This window comes from Erpetoichthys calabaricus, chromosome 3 (genome assembly GCF_900747795.2).
Source record: "Erpetoichthys calabaricus chromosome 3, fErpCal1.3, whole genome shotgun sequence".
Taxonomy (NCBI): domain Eukaryota; kingdom Metazoa; phylum Chordata; class Cladistia; order Polypteriformes; family Polypteridae; genus Erpetoichthys; species Erpetoichthys calabaricus.
Window position 1 is genome coordinate 232,036,815 of NC_041396.2, and position 22,122 is coordinate 232,058,936.

Consider the following 22,122-nt stretch of genomic DNA (forward strand, 5'->3'; position numbering starts at 1 on the left):
GCACTCGTTGGAGGAGAACATCACCGCCAGCCTTGATCGATTCCGCGGTGATCGCATCCACACCAGGCGCTTTACCATTTTTCAAAGTCCAGATGGCCATCTTCACCTCCGCCAGGGTCGGTTCATCATCGGATATTGGGGTCTCTGGTGCCTCGATGAGTGGCGGCTCTGCTAGTGGTCCTTGTGGCGGGTCGTGGTTGTACAGTGTCTCGAAAAACTCCTTCCAACGCTGTAACCGCTCAGTCGGTGATCGTACGAAGGTGCCATCGGCTTTTCGGATGTTATCGTTTGTTGATTTGGTTTCTACACTCAGGCGTCGAAGCGTTCGATAAATCGTGTGGTACTCGTGCTTTGAGGCCGCTTCTTCCAAGTCGGCCGCTACTTGGTTCCAAGTAAGCTTCGTGTTCTTCCTTCATTCGGCGTCGGACTTCCTTGTTGAGCTGATGATATCGCTCAAAGTCGACCAGCTTTACACTTTTTCGTTCATCTACCATATCGAGGCATTCATCGGATATCCACGGCTGTGTTCGGTGGCGTGTGGGAGGACATAGTTCTTTGGTGCTTTCCATGATGGCATCCGAAACTTGTTGCTCTTTGACGTTGACGTCTTCGGATGGCACCAATGCGGCGAAACGGTTGGATAATGCTATTTGAAATTCCGCCTTGCGAGCGGGATCTGACAAGCATTTCCAGTCAAGTTTTGCCAATAGGCGCGATTTACATTTGGCTCTTTGCAGTCGAAGTTTGACCACGGCACACACAAGATAGTGGTCTGATCCACAGATTGGGCCACGCATCGAACGGACATCCTTGAGTGATGATCGGAAATGGGAATTGATCAGGATGTAGTCCAACATTGCCGAGTCGTTGCTCGATGGATTTCGCCATGTGAGTTGATGCTTCTTTGGATGTTGAAATTGGGTGTTTCCGATGATAAATTTGTTGGTGTTGGCGAAGGACAAGAGGCACAAACCATTGTCATTGATTACACCATGTCCAAAACGACCCATTGTGCTCTTCCACCCAGTCCGATCGGCGCCAATGTGGGCGTTGAAATCTCCAGCCAGTATAATCAATTCGGTCTGTGGGATCGAATCCAACGTGTGTTGTAGTTGGTTGTAAAAATCGTCCTTGGCCGGGTCTGGGTTTGTCTCGGTTGGTGCGTAGATGGTGACGAGGTGGGTTTTGATGGTGCCCCTGATGGTGAGCACTGCAAGACGATTAGAGATTGGTTGGTATGGTATGCAACGATGCTACTGACTGTGTGACGGGCAACCATGAATCCGACTCCTGCTTCTTGCTTTTCTCCACCCGAGTAGTAGAGTACCATCTGGTCGTCGATGAGTGGTGGTTCGACGACTATCTGCCCTGATCCTGTGAGTCGTAGTTCAGATAAAGCTGCAATGTCGATTTTGCAGCTCAGCAGTTCTTTGGCAATGACTTGTTTTTGGCCAACGTGATGACCAGTTCGAACGTTCCACGTGGCGATTTGTATTTCCATTTTTGGCGTGATGATCTTTCAGTTTCTTCGGCCAGTAGCCCATCTTTCACCAACATCCTGGTTCCTCAGTACTGGCGCATCGGCTGCCCCGGATGCGGTAGCATTAAAAGAAGAATTTGATTCGGAACTGACCACTGGTTTCGTGCCTGTTTTCCCCGGTTTCCCGGTTCTGGTCACTTCGGCAGGGCGACCACCTTCCTCCTTTTTCAGCCGGGCTTAGGACCGTCCTTGGTAACACCAACACAACCCTCATCAACCTTCAGGGTCTTGTCACAGAAGATCTCCCACATCACATTAGGATTGTCAGTTACACCCAAGTTCCTCACAAAAAACTGCATGCAAACTCGTCAGAAACAACTTGATCTTGGAGTCTGGCCAGGTCCAGCCTCATTTTCCTAGTAGGTGGTAGCCTACTGGACCTAAGCTGGATCTTCGGAGTCGCAACTACAAGTCTGTGGTCAGAATTCATAAACTGGGCACTTCTGTAGACCCTGCAGTTTTGTAAGACCTTCCAGTGTCTGCCCACGAGGATGTGATTGATCTCCTTCACCACACCACCAGCATTGGAGTACCAAGTCCAACAATGTAGCTCAGGGTGCTGGAACCAGGATCCAGCGATCCACAGCCCCTGACCTTTTTCAAAGTCAAGGAACATGGAGCCGATTTCACCACGGTCACCAGATCCATGGGGACCAACACAATCCTCATAGCTAGCCCTGTTAGTACCAGTGGTTGCACTGAAGTCACACATGATCAGAGGAATGTCACCTTACACAGAGCGAAGATTGTGAATAAAATGTCGTTAACAGGAAACTAAAGCCTCATAAGAATGTGAATTTAAGACCCACCTATCCTCCCCAATTAGCAAGATAAATTAGAATCAGTAGTCTTTTTTGTCAAAGAAAATCAGAGATCACCTATAAAATTGTACTTTTTTCTTACAAAAAAAGGGCAAAAAATCCCAACAAAAACATATTACGAATGCTAACATTTTTTAATCATAAAATATTACATTAAGTATTCAGATTAAAATGTCACGTAGGAAAGGTAAACAGTTTCATATAGAATCTCAAATTATCATGTTTTCAATTGTTAATGTCATTAACAGTTTGTAAAGCATTACAAAAAAAAATGAAAAAAAAAAAATTAAATGAGAAGACTGCTAGAGTTTAAGAGATTAATAACGATACAAAAGTGACATAGTTATCAGCATATCACGAGTTTGGAAAAATATAAGCTAAGAAACAAAACGTTTAAAATTTATTTATTTTCTTGCAAGGACAACTGCAACCACATTAAGTGTGACAGGAAATTCCTGTCAATTTCCTGACCTTTCTAGACTTATTCACATAATTAATGAAAGTATGTTAATTCTTATCTGATGAGCACTGTTAGCCATGCCCTTCCTCTTAAGTATTTCTAATAGGTTACAGAAAGAAAGTACTTCTTTTATACATGATGCTAGACTGAAAAAACAATCACTGAGTGATATTCATAAAATTAATAAATTAAGAATACTATGAAGAATATAAATATCTAAACCATGTTAATCCAAAGCTTAGAACACTGATTTCTGATTCTACATTTTCAGAAATAAACTCCAATGTACCTTTAGAAAAAAATAATTGGAATGATCATTCAGTTAATATTAAGCAGTAATACAGGAGGAAAGCATGAAAAAATACTTTTAATGGACAACATGTACAGACTACAAAAAGTTATTCGTGAAGAGCCCTATTAAACACAATGCAACATAAATTTAAGAAATGCCTCGTATGAAAAAAAAAAAAAGCAAGTACATTAAAAGAAACTTTACACACTAAGTAAAGAATGATCTGTGAGTCTTAGACTGAGAAAGAATTTCTGTATAAAATGTTATTAGGAGAGTTTATTCTTGTTGCCCTCCTGTATTATTGTGGTAGGGACCATCATATAGTTGCATTGGCTGAATTGTCTGCTCCTGTCTTTTACTTAAATTAATACATGCCTATGTTAATTAATAAAATACAAAAATTGTCATTTATGAATAAAGTTAGCTTTTCACTGCTTCTTTAAATCTGAAAGAGAAGAAACAAATCCACATTCCTAACAAGATTTTAGATTTCATTGGTATTTCCACTAGGTTATAATAAAAATAAACATTCCAGCAGAGATATTCACAATCCTAAAACTAAATCTAAGCTACAGTATTTATAAAAAAATACTACCTGACTGTAGTAAAGTCTGTAAATAGACTTTACAGGCAAACTTTTTTTCTGGAATCAGCTTAATGTTGCTTAAAATAAATAATATGGCAGTATAAGCTTTTGTCACTAATGCACTTTTTAAAATCTAAACAGTCATCAAATCTAAGCCTTTTTTCCATAAGTAAAATTATTTAGCATTTCTTGCTTCTACAATATACTGGTACAATAATTAACAACAAAGGTACAAGGCAAAAGTGATATAATTCAATTTTATTGTACGTACAGAACCATTGTCAAACATAATGAAAAAATGGTACTAATCTTACAACTATTATGTCAGTAAAAGTGACATAAATTATAATAAACAGAAAACTACTAGCAATAATGTACCCCCAAAAAATAGAGTTCCACAAGGTCTTTCTCATATAAGGTGGGAACTGAACCGGAACAAACATTTAAAAACTACAAAATGAAAATATCTTGTTAAGAACATAAGATGCTTTGAGTCCACTCCTCAATTCCTTTTCATCTAATGTCTGCTCAATATTCTTAAATAAAGGTTTGAAGGTTCTCAAAGAACTACTATATATTAAACCACATTGTAATTTATGTATGTAAAGGTTTATCCATCCATCCATCCATTTTCCAACCCGCTGAATCTGAACACAGGGTCACGGGGGTCTGCTGGAGCCAATCCCAGCCAACACAGGGCACAAGGCAGGAACCAATCCTGGGCAGGGTGCCAACCCACCGCAGGACACACACAAACACACCCACACACCAAGCACACAATAGGGCCAATTTAGAATCACCAATCCACCTAACCTGCATGTCTTTGGACTGTGGGAGGAAACCGGAGCGCCCGGAGGAAACCCACGCAGACACAGTGAGAACATGCAAACTCCACGCAGGGTGGACCCGGGAAGCGAACCTGGGTCTCCTAACTGCGAGGCAGCAGCACTACCACTGCACCACCGTGCCACCCGTAAAGGTTTATTTGTGAGAAAAAATATCATTAACAAGCTTTCATCTTCTTCCCCATGATCTTGCTGAAGTTTTAAATATTTGTGTTACAAGACGCCTTAATCTCTGTTTGATCAGCATTACCAGGTTACAGCTCCTTTAAGCTTTTCTTCTAAACTCAGACTGATTGTTCACTAATAGACCTGCACTGAATCTGTGTGCAAATATCCAGCAACTATTTCAAATTTTATTTTAAATAAGTAAATATTGCTTTAATATTAATTACAGACTTCCCCTGGCTTGTAAAGATAATTTGTAATTCGAACACATTATTAATTTAAATCGAATACAAATCTTTTAAGGATTCCTGACCTTAAAACATGACTCCCATGTTTACTTGAAAAACACCAAAATACACAAAAATGAAGGAAATTAGTTTAATACAGTAATCCCTCCTCCATCGCGGGGGTTGCGTTCCAGAGCCACCCGCGAAATAAGAAAATCCGCGAAGTAGAAACCATATGTTTATATGGTTATTTTTATATTGTCATGCTTGGGTCACAGATTTGCGCAGAAACACAGGAGGTTGTAGAGAGACAGGAACGTTATTCAAACACTGCAAACAAACATTTGTCTCTTTTTCAAAAGTTTAAACTGTGCTCCATGACAAGACAGAGATGACAGTTCTGTCTCACAATTAAAAGAATGCAAACATATCTTCCTCTTCAAAGGAGAGTGCGTCAGGAGCAGAGACTGTCATAAAGACAGAGAAAGCAAACAAATCAATAGGACTGTTTGGATTTTAAGTATGCGAAGCACCCCGGCACAAAGCTGTTGAAGGCGGCAGCTCACACCCCCTCTGTCAGGAGCAGAGAGAGAGAGAGAGAGAGAGAGCAAAAATCAATACGTGCCCTTTGAGCTTTTAAGTATGCGAAGCACTTTGCAGCATGTCGCTTCACTAAGCAGCTGCACAGAAGGTAGCAACGTGAAGATAATCTTTCAGCATTTTTAGACTAGCGTCCGTATCGTCTAGGTGTGCGAACAGCCCCCCTGCTCACACCCCCTACGTCAGGATCAGAGAGAGTCGGCGCAAGAGAGAGAAAGAGAAAAGTAAGTTGAGTAGCTTCTCAGCCATCTGCCAATAGCGTCCCTTGTATGAAATCAACTGGGCAAACCAACTGAGGAAGCATGTACCAGAAATTAAAAGACCCATTGTCCTCAGAAATCCGCGAACCAGCAAAAAATCTGCGATATATATTTAAATATGCTTACATATAAAATCCGCGATAGAGTGAAGCCGCAAAAGGCGAAGCGCGATACAGCGAGGGATCACTGTAATACCATTAGTCACCAAAACACACTCTACTAAAACATTTTCACTTCATTAATTACTATTGTTAAAAAATGAGACAGGCAAAAACAGTTTTGTAATCCTTGTTAATGTTACCGAGGCCTCTACAGTGTACTGGGGAAGACTGACAGTTTGACCCTCCTCAATCACACTCTGTGGTATAGGGAGTGTGCAGGGAAATCCAGTGCTACTAGGGGGTGCTAATCAGGTTTACCTTCAGACCTTTGAGTGCTGGCTGGGTAACCTGGAAATATCTGTAAAGGCTTACGCAGATGAGTTTCCTGATTCAGCCTTTAAAATTCTGTACAGTCAGTATTCAAGAAGCTTGGATGTGGGAGGAAGTCATTGCTAATGGCTTGACAGGTAAAAAGGCTAAAGGTGAACTAACCAAGGGCTAAATCAGAAGGCTTAGGTTTTTGTAATTTTAACCCCTGTGTATTTACTAGGTATTTGCTTTGATTGTTCACCTGTTTGGTTAACAAAACTCATTTTCTTTTGTAACTTTTGTTCTCCTGGTTTTCATTTGGGTTCGACACACAAACAACCCCAACATTTCACATTTAACTGCTCTCTTTATGCTCTTTTGTTGGTGTATTACATAGCATATGCAACCTTAATTCCTTACATGTAAACAAAACCATTAATCTCTTTAAATGAACAGAACAAGAAAGCACAAGAATTCAGTTAAAGGGCCAATTTACACAGCAGAAGGAGTAACAGCATATGCATATGTTTAAATGCATACACTAAAAGGAATGGCCTTACAGTTTTTTCTGCGCTTTTTCAACTCTTTCACAATTTGTTCTCCTTAGAACCAGATGCAGATCCTAATGTGAGATGAAATCACTTGTACGCTCAAGACAAGTCAAGTGAATTAACTTTGAGAATGACTTGCACTAGTGGCTCAGTCTTGGTCTTCTTAACTACAATATTTAAGTATATTTGGTTCTGTGACGATGCGGGTTCAGCTCCATGCTCCCATCTTCTGTTAGGGAGCACTTGAACCCAACACCATCGATAGATATAACCGAGATGAGCTAGACAGTGAGGCAACATAGCAAAGGGGATGGTAGAAAGTGCAAAAAGTGCTTTTATTTAAATCAAAACAACAAAAACAAAGTGCAACAGTGCAGTGTCCAAAATCTTCATTCAATAAATAAATAATCCATAAAAACAGAACATGGAGATTTAAAACAAAACAAACAATCCTTTAAAGCCAAGGTTAAAACATCGCTGGAAGCAATCCTTTAAAACAATTAAAAGCCCAGTGTTTCTTTTCCATTAGCGTCTCACCTGCATCTCCCGTTAGGGCCCTGCAGCAGGCAAGATGCTCTCTCTGCAGCTGACCTCTCTCACTCACTCCGGTCTGGAGGCTTCCCGATCCTAGCTTCAGTCTCGCTCTCATCCCAGACCGGGACTTAGCTTCTCTCCCAACGGCCAGGACTCCCACGCTAGAGATTATAAAAAACTAAGTCACCCGTCTCCCGCTGTCTTCCACGGTGAGTCCTCTTCCTCACTAGTCACTCCCGCTCTTCTCCAAATGCACAGCAGGAGTGACTACCATCAACTGCCCTAGGTGTTAACTACACACCTCACTAGGGCCCACGGTCCAGCTGCAATCGAGCCTGCTCTTGCACGTGCTCGTTTGCCTTCGCGCTCTCTGTCACCGGCTTTCTCCTGCCCCATGCACTCCAGCAACCTCCATTTTTCGTCCCTTTCTTTTTCCTCTTGATCTTTTCTTCCCTAACCGTCTCGGGCTTCTCTATATAATGGACGTGGCAGCTGTGGCAATCAACAGTTCCCTGGAACAATTACACTGCGGACCGTCCCTCACCTCACTATGCCGCGAGCACGTTGATTATTCATTTAAAAACTGGCCTTTTCTGAGAGAGCTGTGGACCCACAACACCACAGGTTCATAACACAAAAAAAGGTATTAAATGACAGCTGTGCATTATTCAAAAGGAATCATGTGTAAGTCTCCTAGCTAGTAACTTTGAACTGAATATAGTAAAGTGTTACATTTTAATTTGATTTTCCATTTTTTAAAAATATTTATTAGTACTTGAACTCTAAAACTTGGTCTGTCTTATAGTCTCACTCCCCCATCCCCATATCCATATTTCAAATAGTCTGACTGACCTGCACACCATACACTCTTTCAATACTTAAGTCCTAATGTAACCTTTTTCGGTGGTACAGGTTTTATATATGACAAAAGATACTTCATTGCTCAAATAAACATGTGCCTTCTACCCTTAACCAAGATTTCAACCATGCATTAAATGTTCTGACCTCCTCAATTCCATTTAGCACAGGAAAAACTTCATAGAAGACATTCTTGACATTTCTACATTATAAATTTTGCACCTACTTTCATAAATTTGCCGTATAGAAGTGGCAGCCAGTCCTTACCCATGTCATTTGGTCTGCTGTGCACAGTGATAACTGAATCAAAACCAGTTCTTGACAAGAGTAGAGAACACTAACCTACTTGTGTGCTAGGAATTCAGCTTACCACAACTGTCAATCTCTTTTGCACGTTATTTACTTTTTACCCTACACTTAAATCTGACAATCAATTTAATGCTCAGAAGGGCTTTGACTACTGACTAGTCTTATTTAAGCAAACTTGCTGGATCTTGTTTACACAAATATTCCGACGCATATTGGGCAGGGCCCTGCCCCCACCCCTACCTGGTCTATTTAGACCACTTCTCTGTTATGCTAATTCTAGCATCCTACCATCATTCCTATGCTGAAGAAGTCCCCAGTGTCCTGCCCCAACAACTATTGTCCTGTTGCACTCTCACCCATCACCATGAAGTGTTTCGAGTGGCTCGTCATGAAGCAGATCAATCCCCTACAGTTTGCATACCACAGACATTGTTCAACAGACGATGCCAAAGTCACCATCCTCCATCTGGGCATCTCTTACCTGCAGAAGAAGGATACATACGTGTAACTATTGTTCATAGACTTTAGTTCAAAATCAACACACTCATTCCTCAGCACCTGATTGGAAAGCTAAGCCTGCCAAGCTTAAACAACTCCCTATGTAACTGGATCCTGGAACTCCTGACTGAGAGATCTAAGTCAGTCAGGATTGGAAACAGTGTCTCCAGCACCACCATACTGAGCACTGGTGCTCCACAGAGCTGTGTGCTAAGTCCAGCGCTGTTCACTTTACTGACTCATGACTGTATGGCAATGCATAGTTCAAACCACATGATCAAGTTCGCCGATGACATGACTATGGTGGGCTTCATCCGCAAAAATAGTGAAATATCATACCGAGAGGAGGTGCAGAGGTTAACAGACTGGTGCAAAGCCAACAACCTGTCTCTGAACGTAGACAAAACAAAGGAGATGGTTGTTGACTTCAAAAGATTTAGAAGTGACTACTCTCTGCTGTACCTCGACGCCTCAAGTGTGGAGATCATCAAGAGCATCAAATTTTTTGGTGTTCACCTGGTGCCTCAACACCAGCTCCATAGCCAAGAAAGCCAATCAGTGCCTTTACTTCCTGCAAAGGCTGAGGAAAGTCCATCTCCCATCACACAAGCTCATCACCTTCTACAGCGAGACTATTTAGAGCATCCTGTGCAGCAACATCACTGTCTGGTTTGGGAATTGCACTGTCTTAGATCACAAGACTCTGCAGAGGATAGTGAGGACAACCGAGAAGATCATCAGAATTGCTCTTCATCCTTCCATCACAGACATGTACACTACACGCTGCATCTGCAAAACTACCAGCATTGTGGAGGTCCTGACACACACTCACATAAACTATTCACTCTGCTGGTGTTTGGTTAAAGGTACAGAAGCATTCAGGCCTTCACTAATAGAATGTATAATAGTTTTTTCCTCAAGCCTAAACACTAGACTGATAACACTAGCACACCTTCGCACTCAACTAGATCATGTTTTTACATTTATTATTATATTTGTTATCATACAGTTGCTTGCTTCCTACTTCCAGTGTCACATTTATATCAATTCCTTCTATTAAAATATTGTCACATTTTGGCACAACCGGATAATTTTTTGTACCTATAGGTATCATAAATGTGTACTGGTCGGCACTGCATTGTCTGTTTTTGCATTCTCCTGCAATATTAACACATGCTTACACACATGCACTTTCTGTAGTTATGTGGTCTGTGCAACACTGTGGTCCCAGAGGAATGTTGTTTTGTTGCACTGTGTACTGTACTAACTGTATATGGATGAAATGACAATAAAAAGCTATTTCTATTTCTACTACTACTACTCATTTGAAGAGTTCAAATTCAAATCTTTACTGGTGGAATAACGGAGGAATGGCCTTCCTGACCTAAACTTGTCAGGCAGCTTATTATCAGAGTTATGTATTAGTAATTGATTGTTGGTTGTAAACATTACCTTGGGCCAATGGCAAATGATGTATTTGGCAGTCACCTCATTTAATCGAGCTGCATATAGTGACAGGCTGTATATTCTGGACATCGTGGTAAAGAGAGGTGTTAATCTGTCAATTAATCCTCATTTGCTATTAAGCTGAGCCAAATGGCAAGTATGGGTGTACTAGAATGTCTTGCTAATATCTTTCTGTGAAGCACTCACAAAATAGCTTTTCCTATATCTCAGAAGGGATCAGGGATAAGGAATCTGCATGGACCTTGGTGTTCAGATTCTTTAGTGAGAGGAATGGGCAAGCCACACATACAGCACCTGTAGTAGTCCATGAAACAAAGGTCATGATTTGACAGGAGTCTGAGGAATTTAAAAGACTTCCAGAAATCCATGGAAGGGTTTTGGCAATCCATTTAACTATCTAAGGAGGGTAGGCAGGACACTGACTAAACTGTTTTCAGCAAAATCCAGTAGATGCAGCCTTCTAGAAGGAGGAAGCAAGAAGATAATCAGTTGGAATTAATTCCATTTCTGTGGTAGAGGTCATTGTGGTAATTGAAAGGTTTGTTATAAGATTGCAGGGGTAAATGAGGTCCAAACAGAAACAACAAAAGCACTATTGATGGTATGTTTAGTTTATATGCTTCCTCAATGTTGCAGTTGGCCCAAGACTGACAGACTGGATTGATGGTGCCTATTAAAAAAAAATAAGTCCACTTTCATAATAAAAGCATAAGTGTCTGTCCAGTTGCTATGTCTCAGTCATTCCAAAAGAATTGCATTTTGTCATTACAATAGATGGGACATCAGAAACATTAACACTGCTTTTACGAATCCCAAACCATGTGGGATATAACCGAGACATACTGCATGTATTGCATGGTGTACTGCAAACATTAATGCTGAGGTCTTAATTGATTAATTAGATTTCAACCTGTCTTAGATGGGCAGTACAGCTAGAAAAAAATATAAGATGGTGTACTAAAAGTGGATGAGGGATCATACTCCTCAGCCTCACTGGGAAGGCCTATGCTGGGGTACCAGAATGGAGCCCTAATGACCTCTTGTCCTGGAATATGTTGAAGATGCTGAAAGTGAAGGTAATTCCAGGGCAGATCCTGTATGTCATATAGTCCTCTTTATGTGAATTGAAACAGTCATTGCATGGGCTGACCTGGTCTGCCCAGCTGTGCATTTTGCTACCAATTTCACCTGGAAAGGTGGACTGAAAGTGAAGTAAAAGAAGTGTCTAAACTGTGATAACAAATGCAGCTAATGGAACTGTGTGCCCCATTAGGTGCTATATAAAGTAAAGATCTATTGAATCACTGATGCACAAGAAGAAAACTCAAACCAAGCACACCGTGAGGTTTTTATATAGTTAATATGTCTAATATAGGTTTACATTATATTATTCATAAAGTACACTATTACAGACTAAGTATAAGATACAGAAACATGCTGAAAATTTGTATTGACAATGAAGGATCAAACAATCTCTCTCATCTATTTATATACTGAACTGTAAACTATCACACTTTTTAATTTTTATAGTAAACATGATCCATCACAAATTAAATCTAAAATTTCAATTTGGCTTGTCCCAGTATTCCATTGGTAATACATTTCAAAAACGTCTTACAATAATGCATAAAATCACAAGAGATAATCTCACCAAATGAAGTACATACAATTCCACAAATCAAATGCTAATTTTAATTACAAATTTAGCAGGTACACTGTTAAATATTCTATACATATTTAAAATCTATAATTATTAGTCTCTGCAAAGAGATTCTTAGTTAGAGTAAATTTCATTCCTAGAAAATTGAATTAAACTCACTAGAGTTTATTGAAGGAAATGTAAGATAGTCATCCGCTGAAATGATAACCGCTTTCTTTAGCTTTGCGTACTGACACATGCTTACCAGGTTTTCCACATCAGCTCCAATTATGTCGGCTGTCTAACTTTGTGGAGTTTGGTCAGAATGTGATTATTCAGGCTACTTGGAACTGATAAAGATGACAGGCTGGATTACTCTGAGATAAAAAGACAACAAATGTCCCTGCCCAATCTGAACAATATTTGATTTTTTGTTTAACTATTCTATATTAATATTCATTTTTGTTGATTCTTATATACAGTATGTATATTGCATACACTACTACTGTTATCATTTCCACTCCCATAAGGATGAATGGTTTTGCAATCATTTTGCCTAATTATATGCTCCTCAACTAGTTAAATGCAGCTCAACTACTTTTAAATCACGTAATCTGCATAATAATAAAGTTCATTACATTTATATAGCATTTCTCTAACTAATCAAAGTGCTACCACAAAGGGAGGACCCGGGACGTGAACCCATGATCTCCTTACTGTGCCACTATGAGCACAGTAAAAAAAGTTATTATGCTATTAGCTCAGCAAGTCCAAAAAACAGATTGTGGTTGTAAAGATTAAAAACACAGCTAGAACTAAAGTGACTGTGTGCTGCAACAGATTACTGATCTCTGAGCACAGTCTGCAGGCCCAAAGTAGAAGAACACTGTGGCCCAGCATTTGAAAGGGAGAACCAGCAGGAGTGGATATAGAACCAACGGCATCATAACATCCTTTGGACTTTCAATAACCTTGTTTTTGGCCAGAGAAATTATTATTTCCTCTTCTATTTATGTTCTTGATTGCCTCCCAGTTGCCCTCACCTTAGTGGCAATTAAATGTATGAAAGCACAAGATTTTCTAAACATCAGAAGTTTACTTATCAGTCAAACAAATTGCTGGATTATGCTGTATCACAGACCCTCCACACTGCTCTTCTGGATAGCTAGAACATAAATGTTTGGATACTACTTATCTATTAGACTGCAGTCTGAACCCCAAGCTGTACTCACTGTTCACTTATGACTATACAGCCTGATATGACACTAATGATATAATGGAAATTGCTGACGAAACTAATGTAATCAGTCTCATTAAGAATAATGATGAGACTGCATACCATCGGAAGATTAACAGTCTGGCTGACTGGTGTCACATCAACAACCGCACACTGAATATCAACAAAACTAAAAAAATGATTCTGGGCTTCACTCTGGGAGAATTAATATTGTCAAGCTGAATATCCTTTTTAAGCTGTTTAAACTCATCTTGATACTGTGTGCTATGCTTTCTGTTTCAGTTATCAATAATTGTCTCCAAATTTATTGCAATCCAGTTGTAGATTATTTGCTTAAAATATAGAACAAATGCAGACAAAACTTTAAAACAGAGATGCTATTTTCAGTGGGCAAGCACATGATAATCATATATTTCAACTCTATTTAATTTACTCAGTCATTCTGTACCTAAATACTTTATTAAAGATCTTTTTTTACTGGCAATGCAGCTTTTGATTAGCAATAAGTATTGGTGTATAGCAACACATTAATTTTTCTATGAACTTTCAATGAAATTCTCAAATCTTCTATCTATACTAAAATATATTTTATCTTGTATTAATGAAGATACTGCTAGTATTTACAGACTTTACCAACTAATTTCTCAATACTCCTAGATAATCTTAGACAACAACAGGAAAAGGGTCTCAAGAGATGTCACAAACAATGAAGAATTAATCATAAAGATTTTTCATCAATTTGTACAAACCATGTTGTAATTCAGAACAAAATTGTACACAACAAACATCTTTAAAGATTACACATTGTCTTAAATTTAACAAGCACAGAATCCTAACAATTAAACATAAATAAACACCCATCTCATATGCGTATTCATAATTTTGTGCTGAACCTCCAACTGCTCTTGATCCACTAATATTAGTATTTGGACTAATACAAGATGGATATTCCATACTATACCACATTATGCTGCTCGTGCACTGCCTTAACTTGCTTAACTGGAACCATCCTCAACTGTGCTCTATTCAATTCATAAGCAATGTCTTAGTTTATTTAAAACTAGCAGAAAATATACTTTTCCTTAAAAGATATGGCATGAAGCTTTTCCAAATTTGGCAAGAAGTCACTATTATTGTTCTCAAACAGCACGGCTGCCTTGTTTCTTTATTTTGTTATCTTTTGATGTTTTAGATAGATAGATAGATAGATAGATAGATACTTTATTAATCCCATTTTAATATGAACTGCTCAAAAAAATTAAAGGAACACTTTGAAAACACATCAGATCTCAATGGGAAAAAAACTATGCTGGGTATCTATACTGATATGGACTGGGTAATGTGTTAGGAACGAAAGGATGCCACATCGTTTGATGGAAATGAAAATTATTAACCTACAGAGGGCTGTATTCAAAGACGCCATGAAAATCAAAGTGAAAAAATGATGCGGCAGGCTAGTCCATTTTGCCAAAATTTCATTGCAGCAACTCAAAATCGTACTCAATAGTTTATATGGCCCCCACATGCTTGTATGCAGACCTGACAACATCTGGGCAACATAATGTCCCAGAGGTGTTCTATTGGATTTAGGTCAGGTGAGCATGGGGGGCAGTCAATGGTATCAATTCCTTCATCCTCCAGGAACTGCCTGTATACTCTCGCCACATGAGGCTGGGCATTGTTGTGCACCAGGAGGAACCCAGGACCCACTGCACCAGCATAGGGTCTGACAATGCGTCAAAGGATTTCATCCCAATACCTAATGGCAGTCAAGGTGCAGTTGCCCAGCCTGTAGAGGTCTGTGTATCCCTGCATGGATATGCCTCCCCAGACCATCACTGACCCACCACCAAACTGGTCAGGCCGAACGATGTTACAGGTAGCATAATGTTCTCCACGGCTTCTCCTGACCCTGCCAATCGAGCTCCACGGTGCCAGACAGATGAGCATAGGGCCCAATAGAGGATGTAGAGCCCTCAAGCCACCCTCATGAAGTCTGTTTCTGATTGTTTGGTCAGAGACATTCACACCAGTGGCCTGCTGGAGGTCATTTTGTAGGGCTCTGGCAGTGCTCATCCTGTTCCTCCTTGCCCAAAGAAGCAGATACCGGTCCTGCTGATGGGTTAAGGACCTTCTATGTCCCTGTCCAGCTCTCCAAGAGTAACTGCCTGTTTCCTGGAATCTCCTCCATGCCCTTGAGACTGTGCTAGGAGACACAACAAACCTTCTGGCAATGGCATGTATTGATGTGCTATCCTGGAAATGTTGGATTACCTGTGCAACCTCTGTAGGGTCCAGGTATCTCCTCATGCTACCAGTAGTGACATTAGACCGTAGCCAAATGCAAAACTAGTGAAAAAACAGTCAGAAAAAATGAGGAAAAATGTCAGTGACCTCCACCTGTTAAACCATTCCTGTTTTGGGGGTCGTCTCATTGTTGCCCCTCTAGTGCACCTGTTGTTAATTTCATTAACATCAAAGCAGCTGAAACCGATTAACAACCCCCTCTGCTACTTAACTGACCAGATCAATATCCCAGAAGTTTCACTGACATGATGCTATACTCTGATTAAAAAATGTTTCTTTAATTTTTTTGAGCAGTATACATAAGAAATTATCTCACAATGTTTTTTTGGATAATATGGCTCACTGAAATATATAGGGATAAGGTGTTAAATATTGACTATGTTTTTCATATATTTTAATTTTTCAGGAAAGCTCAAGTTTATACTTTGTTTTGCTTTTCAGGGTGTTATTTTAACAAAATATGATTACATTTTGAAAAGTGTGGTATATGGGAGACCTTCTGAAAAAGATAATTAATTATGATATCTTAGTGTTCATATATATATTATTAAAGATTATTACAATATGTGGTATTTTCAGTAGTTTTACATTTTAAATCCCATAGATACACACTTTCAGGTGCTGTACAGCAGTAGCCTTTATTCAAAAGCTCTGTCTCTTTTGAACGTATTTTATTAGCTACCAATTCTGAAATAATTTTAGGATTAGATATGATGACTTATCACTGACAATTTCCAGTATTAATCACATGAACGGATTTTGAATTTACTAATGACTATAGACTTTTAATCAATGCATGATATAATTTTACAATTTAATACAAGTATGTACTTGTATGAAGTTATAAGAATGAATTATTATACATATGGATAAGAGCTGAATGTAACTAAATTAATGTAATTAAATATTCCTGTAAACAGCTGCAAGCACTGTGTTTTAAGCACCTAAGCAGTTTCACAGGAGCTGTATTACAGAGAGGAACACCAATAATAAAATGGACCAATAATAAAAGCGAGACAGAATGGATGAGTCATCCATTGTAATCCATTGTATACAAATGTTAAAGATATGTTTAAATGTAAACCTGTGGCACCGTTGGGAATATCTTAACACACTGTGCTTAATTTTATTCCCCACAACTAGCCTACTATTAGACTTCAACCTGGTACCACCAGGATAGAAAGGAAGTAGAGTCTAGCAGCTGAAATGGCTCTGAATAACGGCTTCAAAAGGACAGGTTGGAAAATTATGTACGAATCATACAGGGATGACATTGAGAGACTCAGTCACTGCATCACAGGCTATATTCTGTGTTGACACTACTGTACATCAGTATACTGTACTGTATAACAATGCCTTGTTTTCCAAACAACAAGCCCTGCATTACTAAGGAGCTGCAAACTCTACTGAATGAGAATAAGAAAGCATTCAAATCCAGTGACAAAGAGGCTCTACAGGGTGAATAACAAGTGAAAAAAAGCTGAGTGAAGGCAAAGAAGCTTGCAGACTTAAATTAGAAAACAAACTCACTCAGAATAACCTGAGATATTTCGAAAGGAATGGACATAATGGCTGAACTCGAGCAATCCAGAGCTCAGGTGTTAAGAACAAATGTGGACAAAACTAATATCCTAAACCAATTTTTAAATACTTTTCACCTCTTTCCTGTAGTAAAATGCCAGTGTGTGGACAGTAGTTTCGTGGAGTGCCTTCAGAGGCTGATGGGGTGATTGGTTGCTTGTGCATTAAATTGCAAACGTGCAGCTTAGTCAATTGTCTCATCAGCATACCTGCATTCCTAGCAGTATAAAGAGTAAAGCCTGAGACAGCATAAGGAATAGGAAATCGTAAGTTAAAGGGGAAAAAAGAGAGAAGGGAGGATCAGAAGGAGCCCATGTGATACAATGGAGGGAGGCATGCAGTCCAGGAAGTGAGTCCCTGGAACAGGAGTGAGTGGTCGACCATCGATGGGAATTAAGAGAGTTCTGAACACAGTATTCCAGTTGTTCAGAATAAAGAAACCAACAATAATAGGAACAATGACCTGTACAGCCTACTGAGAGGAACACTTGGTACTTTTGAGATTAAAGGAACACAGATGCAAGGCATGTAACACAGTTTAGTTCTTCTCACTTTCCTGGCTTTTGTCAAAACATTTAAACAGAATGTTATAACTGGATGATAAAAAAAAAAAAAAAAAAAACCATACAAGGCAAATCAAAGAAATTTGGTATATACAGAGGCAACAACATGAGTGATATATTCATAACTGACAAATCCAAAGTAAAAACTTAATTTAGAAGCGACTAAAAAGGTATGAGATAAACTAGAAGAAGAAGTTGGCAAAAAAAAAAAACTTAAAGCCCACATATAGGGTGGTATCACGGTTGATGTTTTGAAACTACTAATGAAAAAATGTAGACAGATACTGGTAGAACTGTATATGTATATTCATCATATAAAGAGGAAGAATGAATAAATTCATAATCAACAACAAACCTTCAAAATAAATCAAAAAGCAAATAAAAGCGTATAGAATGGAATTTCACATGCTCCAAAGATGATGCTCAAGCTGTAGCTTGAAAGGAAAAATGACTGTATTTCATTGGGAAACTGCAATTTGCATCCAGATAAAGAAGCAACAAAAAATGAAGCATTAGCTGCAATATAGATTCTGAGAAAATGTGACAAAATACAAAGAAATAGTGACTACATTTGAAGTAAACATTAGTGCCCTGAACCACCTCTAACTGTTAAGTTCCAATGTATACTTTACCTTATGTATGCTGGATGCAGCAATTAAAATTGCTTATCTTTTCATTTGATTAAAAAAAGAACACTTCTAAATATGCATTATTAGAAATCACTCTTAAATTAAAAACAAGTAAAACAATTTTTTTTAACTCATCTCCTATTTTGTCTTTAGATTTAGAATGAAATTAACAAGAAATGAAAGGAAGAACTACTCCAAATGACTACTATAATTCTAATGTTTTAAAATATACAGTGGGTACGGAAAGTATTCAGACCCCCTTCAATTTTTCACTCTTTGTCATATTGCAGCCATTTGCTAAAATCATTTAAATTAATTTTTTCCCTCATTAATGTACACAAAGCACCCTATATTGACAGACAAAAAAAAGAATTTTTGAAATTGTTGCAGATTTATTAAAAAAGAAAAACTGAAATATCATATGGTCCTAAGTGTTCAGACCCTTTGCTCAGTATTTAGTAGAAGCACCCTTTTGAGCTAATACAGCCATGAGTCTTCTTGGGAAAGATGCAACAAGTTTTTCACACCTGGATTTGGGGATCCTCTGCCATTCCTCCTTGCAGATCCTCTCCAGTTCTGTCAGGTTGGATGGTAAACATTGGTGGACAGCCATTTTTAGGTCTCTCCAGAGATGCTCAATTGGGTTTAAGTTAGGGCTCTGGCTGGGCCATTCAAGAACAGTCACAGAGTTGTTGTGAAGCCACTCCTTCGTTATTTTAGCTGTGTGCTTAGGGTCATTGTCTTGTTGGAAGGTAAACCTTCGGCACAGTCTGAGGTCCTTAGCACTCTGGAGAAGGTTTTTGTCCAGGATATCCCTGTACTTGGCCGCATTCATCTTTCCCTCGATTGCAACCAGTTGTCCTGTCCCTGCAGCTGAAAAACACCCCCACAGCATGATGCTGCCACCGCCATGCTTCACTGTGGGGACTGTATTGGACAAGTAATGAGCAGTGCCTGGTTGTCTCCACACATACCTCAGTGCAAGACACATGACAGCCCGCATGGAGTTTGCTAAAAGACACCTGAAGGACTCTGAGATGGTGAGAAATAAGATTCTCTGGTCTGATGAGACCAAGATAGAACTTTTTGGCCTTAATTCTAAGCGGTATATGTGGAGAAAAAGGAAAGATAGGAACTGCGGGGTTTGGAACTTCAGACAGAGACAGCACGCATGCAATAAAGAAAGCCTGCTCAGAAGAACATCCATTGAATTCTGTGTTCAAGTCCCCGACCACCAGATCACAAACCCAATATTTACTGTACACAATATTTAAGTTAAACCTGTGTGATACCCATTCATACATCCAGTTTTTTGGAGCCTGTTCATACCTGCCATAAAGTTCTCTACACTGAACGTACACCTGGGGACCCCTTACTGTGAGGGAGCAGCACTACCGCCTCACTACCATGCTTGTTTAATACCTGCTTTAATGCATTTCATCATGAAAATTTATCTTAGCATTCTACATTTTCAGAGAGCAGGAATATCATGAAGTGAATGTATTCTGTGCAGCAATCGCTGCCGGTGCCTCCTCTTAGTGCGGAGGAAGTCAGTCTAAGAACCGCACAGTGATTAACAACTGGGTCGGGGAACACTTAACACAAAGCATTTAATGTGCTACATTAACTTATGACGGGATTTGAGAAAATCTAGTAAATTAAACATTGATTTTAGGATGGAGTTTAGTTTATGACATTCTACTTTAATGACAAAATAAACTATGAGAATAAAGTGGAAATGTCAACTTTAATCTCGACAGTTTTTTTTTTTTTTTCTTCACCATGGCCCTAATACGATTCCATAGGGCTATACCACAAATAGCATTATAAATGCAAGTTGCAGTTTTATTATTTATGTATATAGCTTAGCTTGAAGCAAGGTCCAGTTTACTTTAATGCAGTTTGCCTTAATGATAGTTCAGTTGATAAAGATGTCATCACCAAGTTGCACTTGTTTTATTTTATTTTTATTTTGTGAATACTGTGTAATGCACCTGGGCTTTGAAGTCTTGGAAGTAATAGTATTATTACTGGAAGTTGCACTATTATTTATTTTATTGTTATTATTTATTAGTTTAAATATTATGCAGTTTAATGATTGTAAAGTTGTTTAAAAAGTCACTTTAACGTGTCAGTGGACAGAGATTGTTAACATTAACAAAGTGTAGTTGGTGTACAAAAAATATTTACTATTTATTCCTTTTCTAAGACATGTTCAATGCAATACAACTTTTGACAAGCACCTCTGGATATTTTACTAAGTCTAAATGCCTCTTTGGATGGTTTAAAATATGTTATCAAATTTTAGTTTAAGTTGTTGGCAAACTTTGTTCAATAAAAAGGCTCTATATCTTGACTGCATCTGTCATGCAATGTGATTCCTTCTCTTCATTAGTGCCACCCCTTTGAAAACTATCATTATGGGGCCATGCAAACCTGTATTAATACTTGTGTGCACATTAAAATGTTTTTTTGTACAATGTACAATTCTCATGACAGTGGAATAGGTTATTCTTAGCCAGTAATTGCAGTGGAAAATGTGGTTAACATCCACTCATGCATGGGAAAAAAAATACCGTCCAATACCGTGAAATCGGTATAATTTTGAAAAATACCGTGATATAGAATTTTGGTCACACCGCCCAGCACTAGGTCATATCTTCATAAAATTCTGTAGGTCCTTTCAGAATCACCTTTAAATAAAATCAGTTCTGAATAGCAGTAATTTAATTTGTGACAAAAAATAGAAACATTGTGATTTTTCAGCCCCTCATATTTTTTTTGCAATACAGACTATTTGTGTTTATGCTATTAAGCTTATTCAGGTAAAGCTGAAAACCAGAGTTGTCACTGACCTGTCTTAGGTTGAAGATTACGCCGAGGCTCTTCTGGACCTTCAATCGGCTGGTCTGCCAAGAACATTCTGGCTTGATCTAAGGCATTCAAAACTGCGGGCTCTTTCTCCTTCAGTTCAATCTGAACAGTCTTTTGGACAGAAAGGAATATGAATAATTATTTTAAGCATACTTTACCTTTTTTAATATTGTTTATAATATTATCCATCCATCCATTATTCAACCCATTATATCCTAACTACAGTGTCACAGGGTTTATAATATTAATTTGTCAATATTCAATGTACATTAAACACATTATCACCAAAATTCAGTTTAAAAGTACTATAAATGCACAGAACAATGTTCCAGAGGTATACCTTCTTGAGTTCAAAATACTGGAAAATTACTTGCTCCTTGTCAGAGAATGAGATGGTTCACCCACTGAACTCAAATTACTAAAAATATCAAATATAGCAAATTGTGATTTTGATCTGTAGCTCCACATTATAATTGAACTTGAATGTATTCAATTAAGTATATAAATTGGCTAATTAAAAGGGCAAGCTCAGTTACAGGACACACTGTGGACCCCCTGGAAGTTGCAACAAAGGAGAGAGGTAAAACTAAGAGCCATTATGAACAACGCTGCACAACCTCTCTCAGACACACTAACACTATTTTCAGCCAACGAATCATTCAGCAGAATTGTATCAAGAAACACTCCTGGGGCTCCTTTACTCCAACAGCAATGTATCAGTATAATGCCTCACTGTGAAAGAACTGTTCTCTCTTTTTAAATTTCTCCTTTTTTCAGACAAAATTGTATGTGAATATGTATTTACTTATATATTTGTTTATTTATTTAAAGAGCTTTTGTAAATAGCCAAAGTCCCCCCTAGGGACAAA

The 22,122-nt window shown here is 38.7% G+C and overlaps 1 protein-coding gene across 4 annotated transcripts in view; it reads right to left on the reverse strand.

The window, feature by feature from the left end:
- Positions 1-22,122, reverse strand: part of utrn (utrophin) — a 552,956-nt gene that overhangs the window by 120,062 nt on the left and 410,772 nt on the right. For all 4 annotated transcript variants that reach the window (XM_028797890.2, XM_051925286.1, XM_028797897.2 and 1 more), the window contains one exon: positions 21,235-21,364. In XM_028797890.2, coding sequence (XP_028653723.1) covers positions 21,235-21,364 — 130 coding nt within the window. The remainder of the gene's footprint in view (positions 1-21,234; positions 21,365-22,122) is intronic.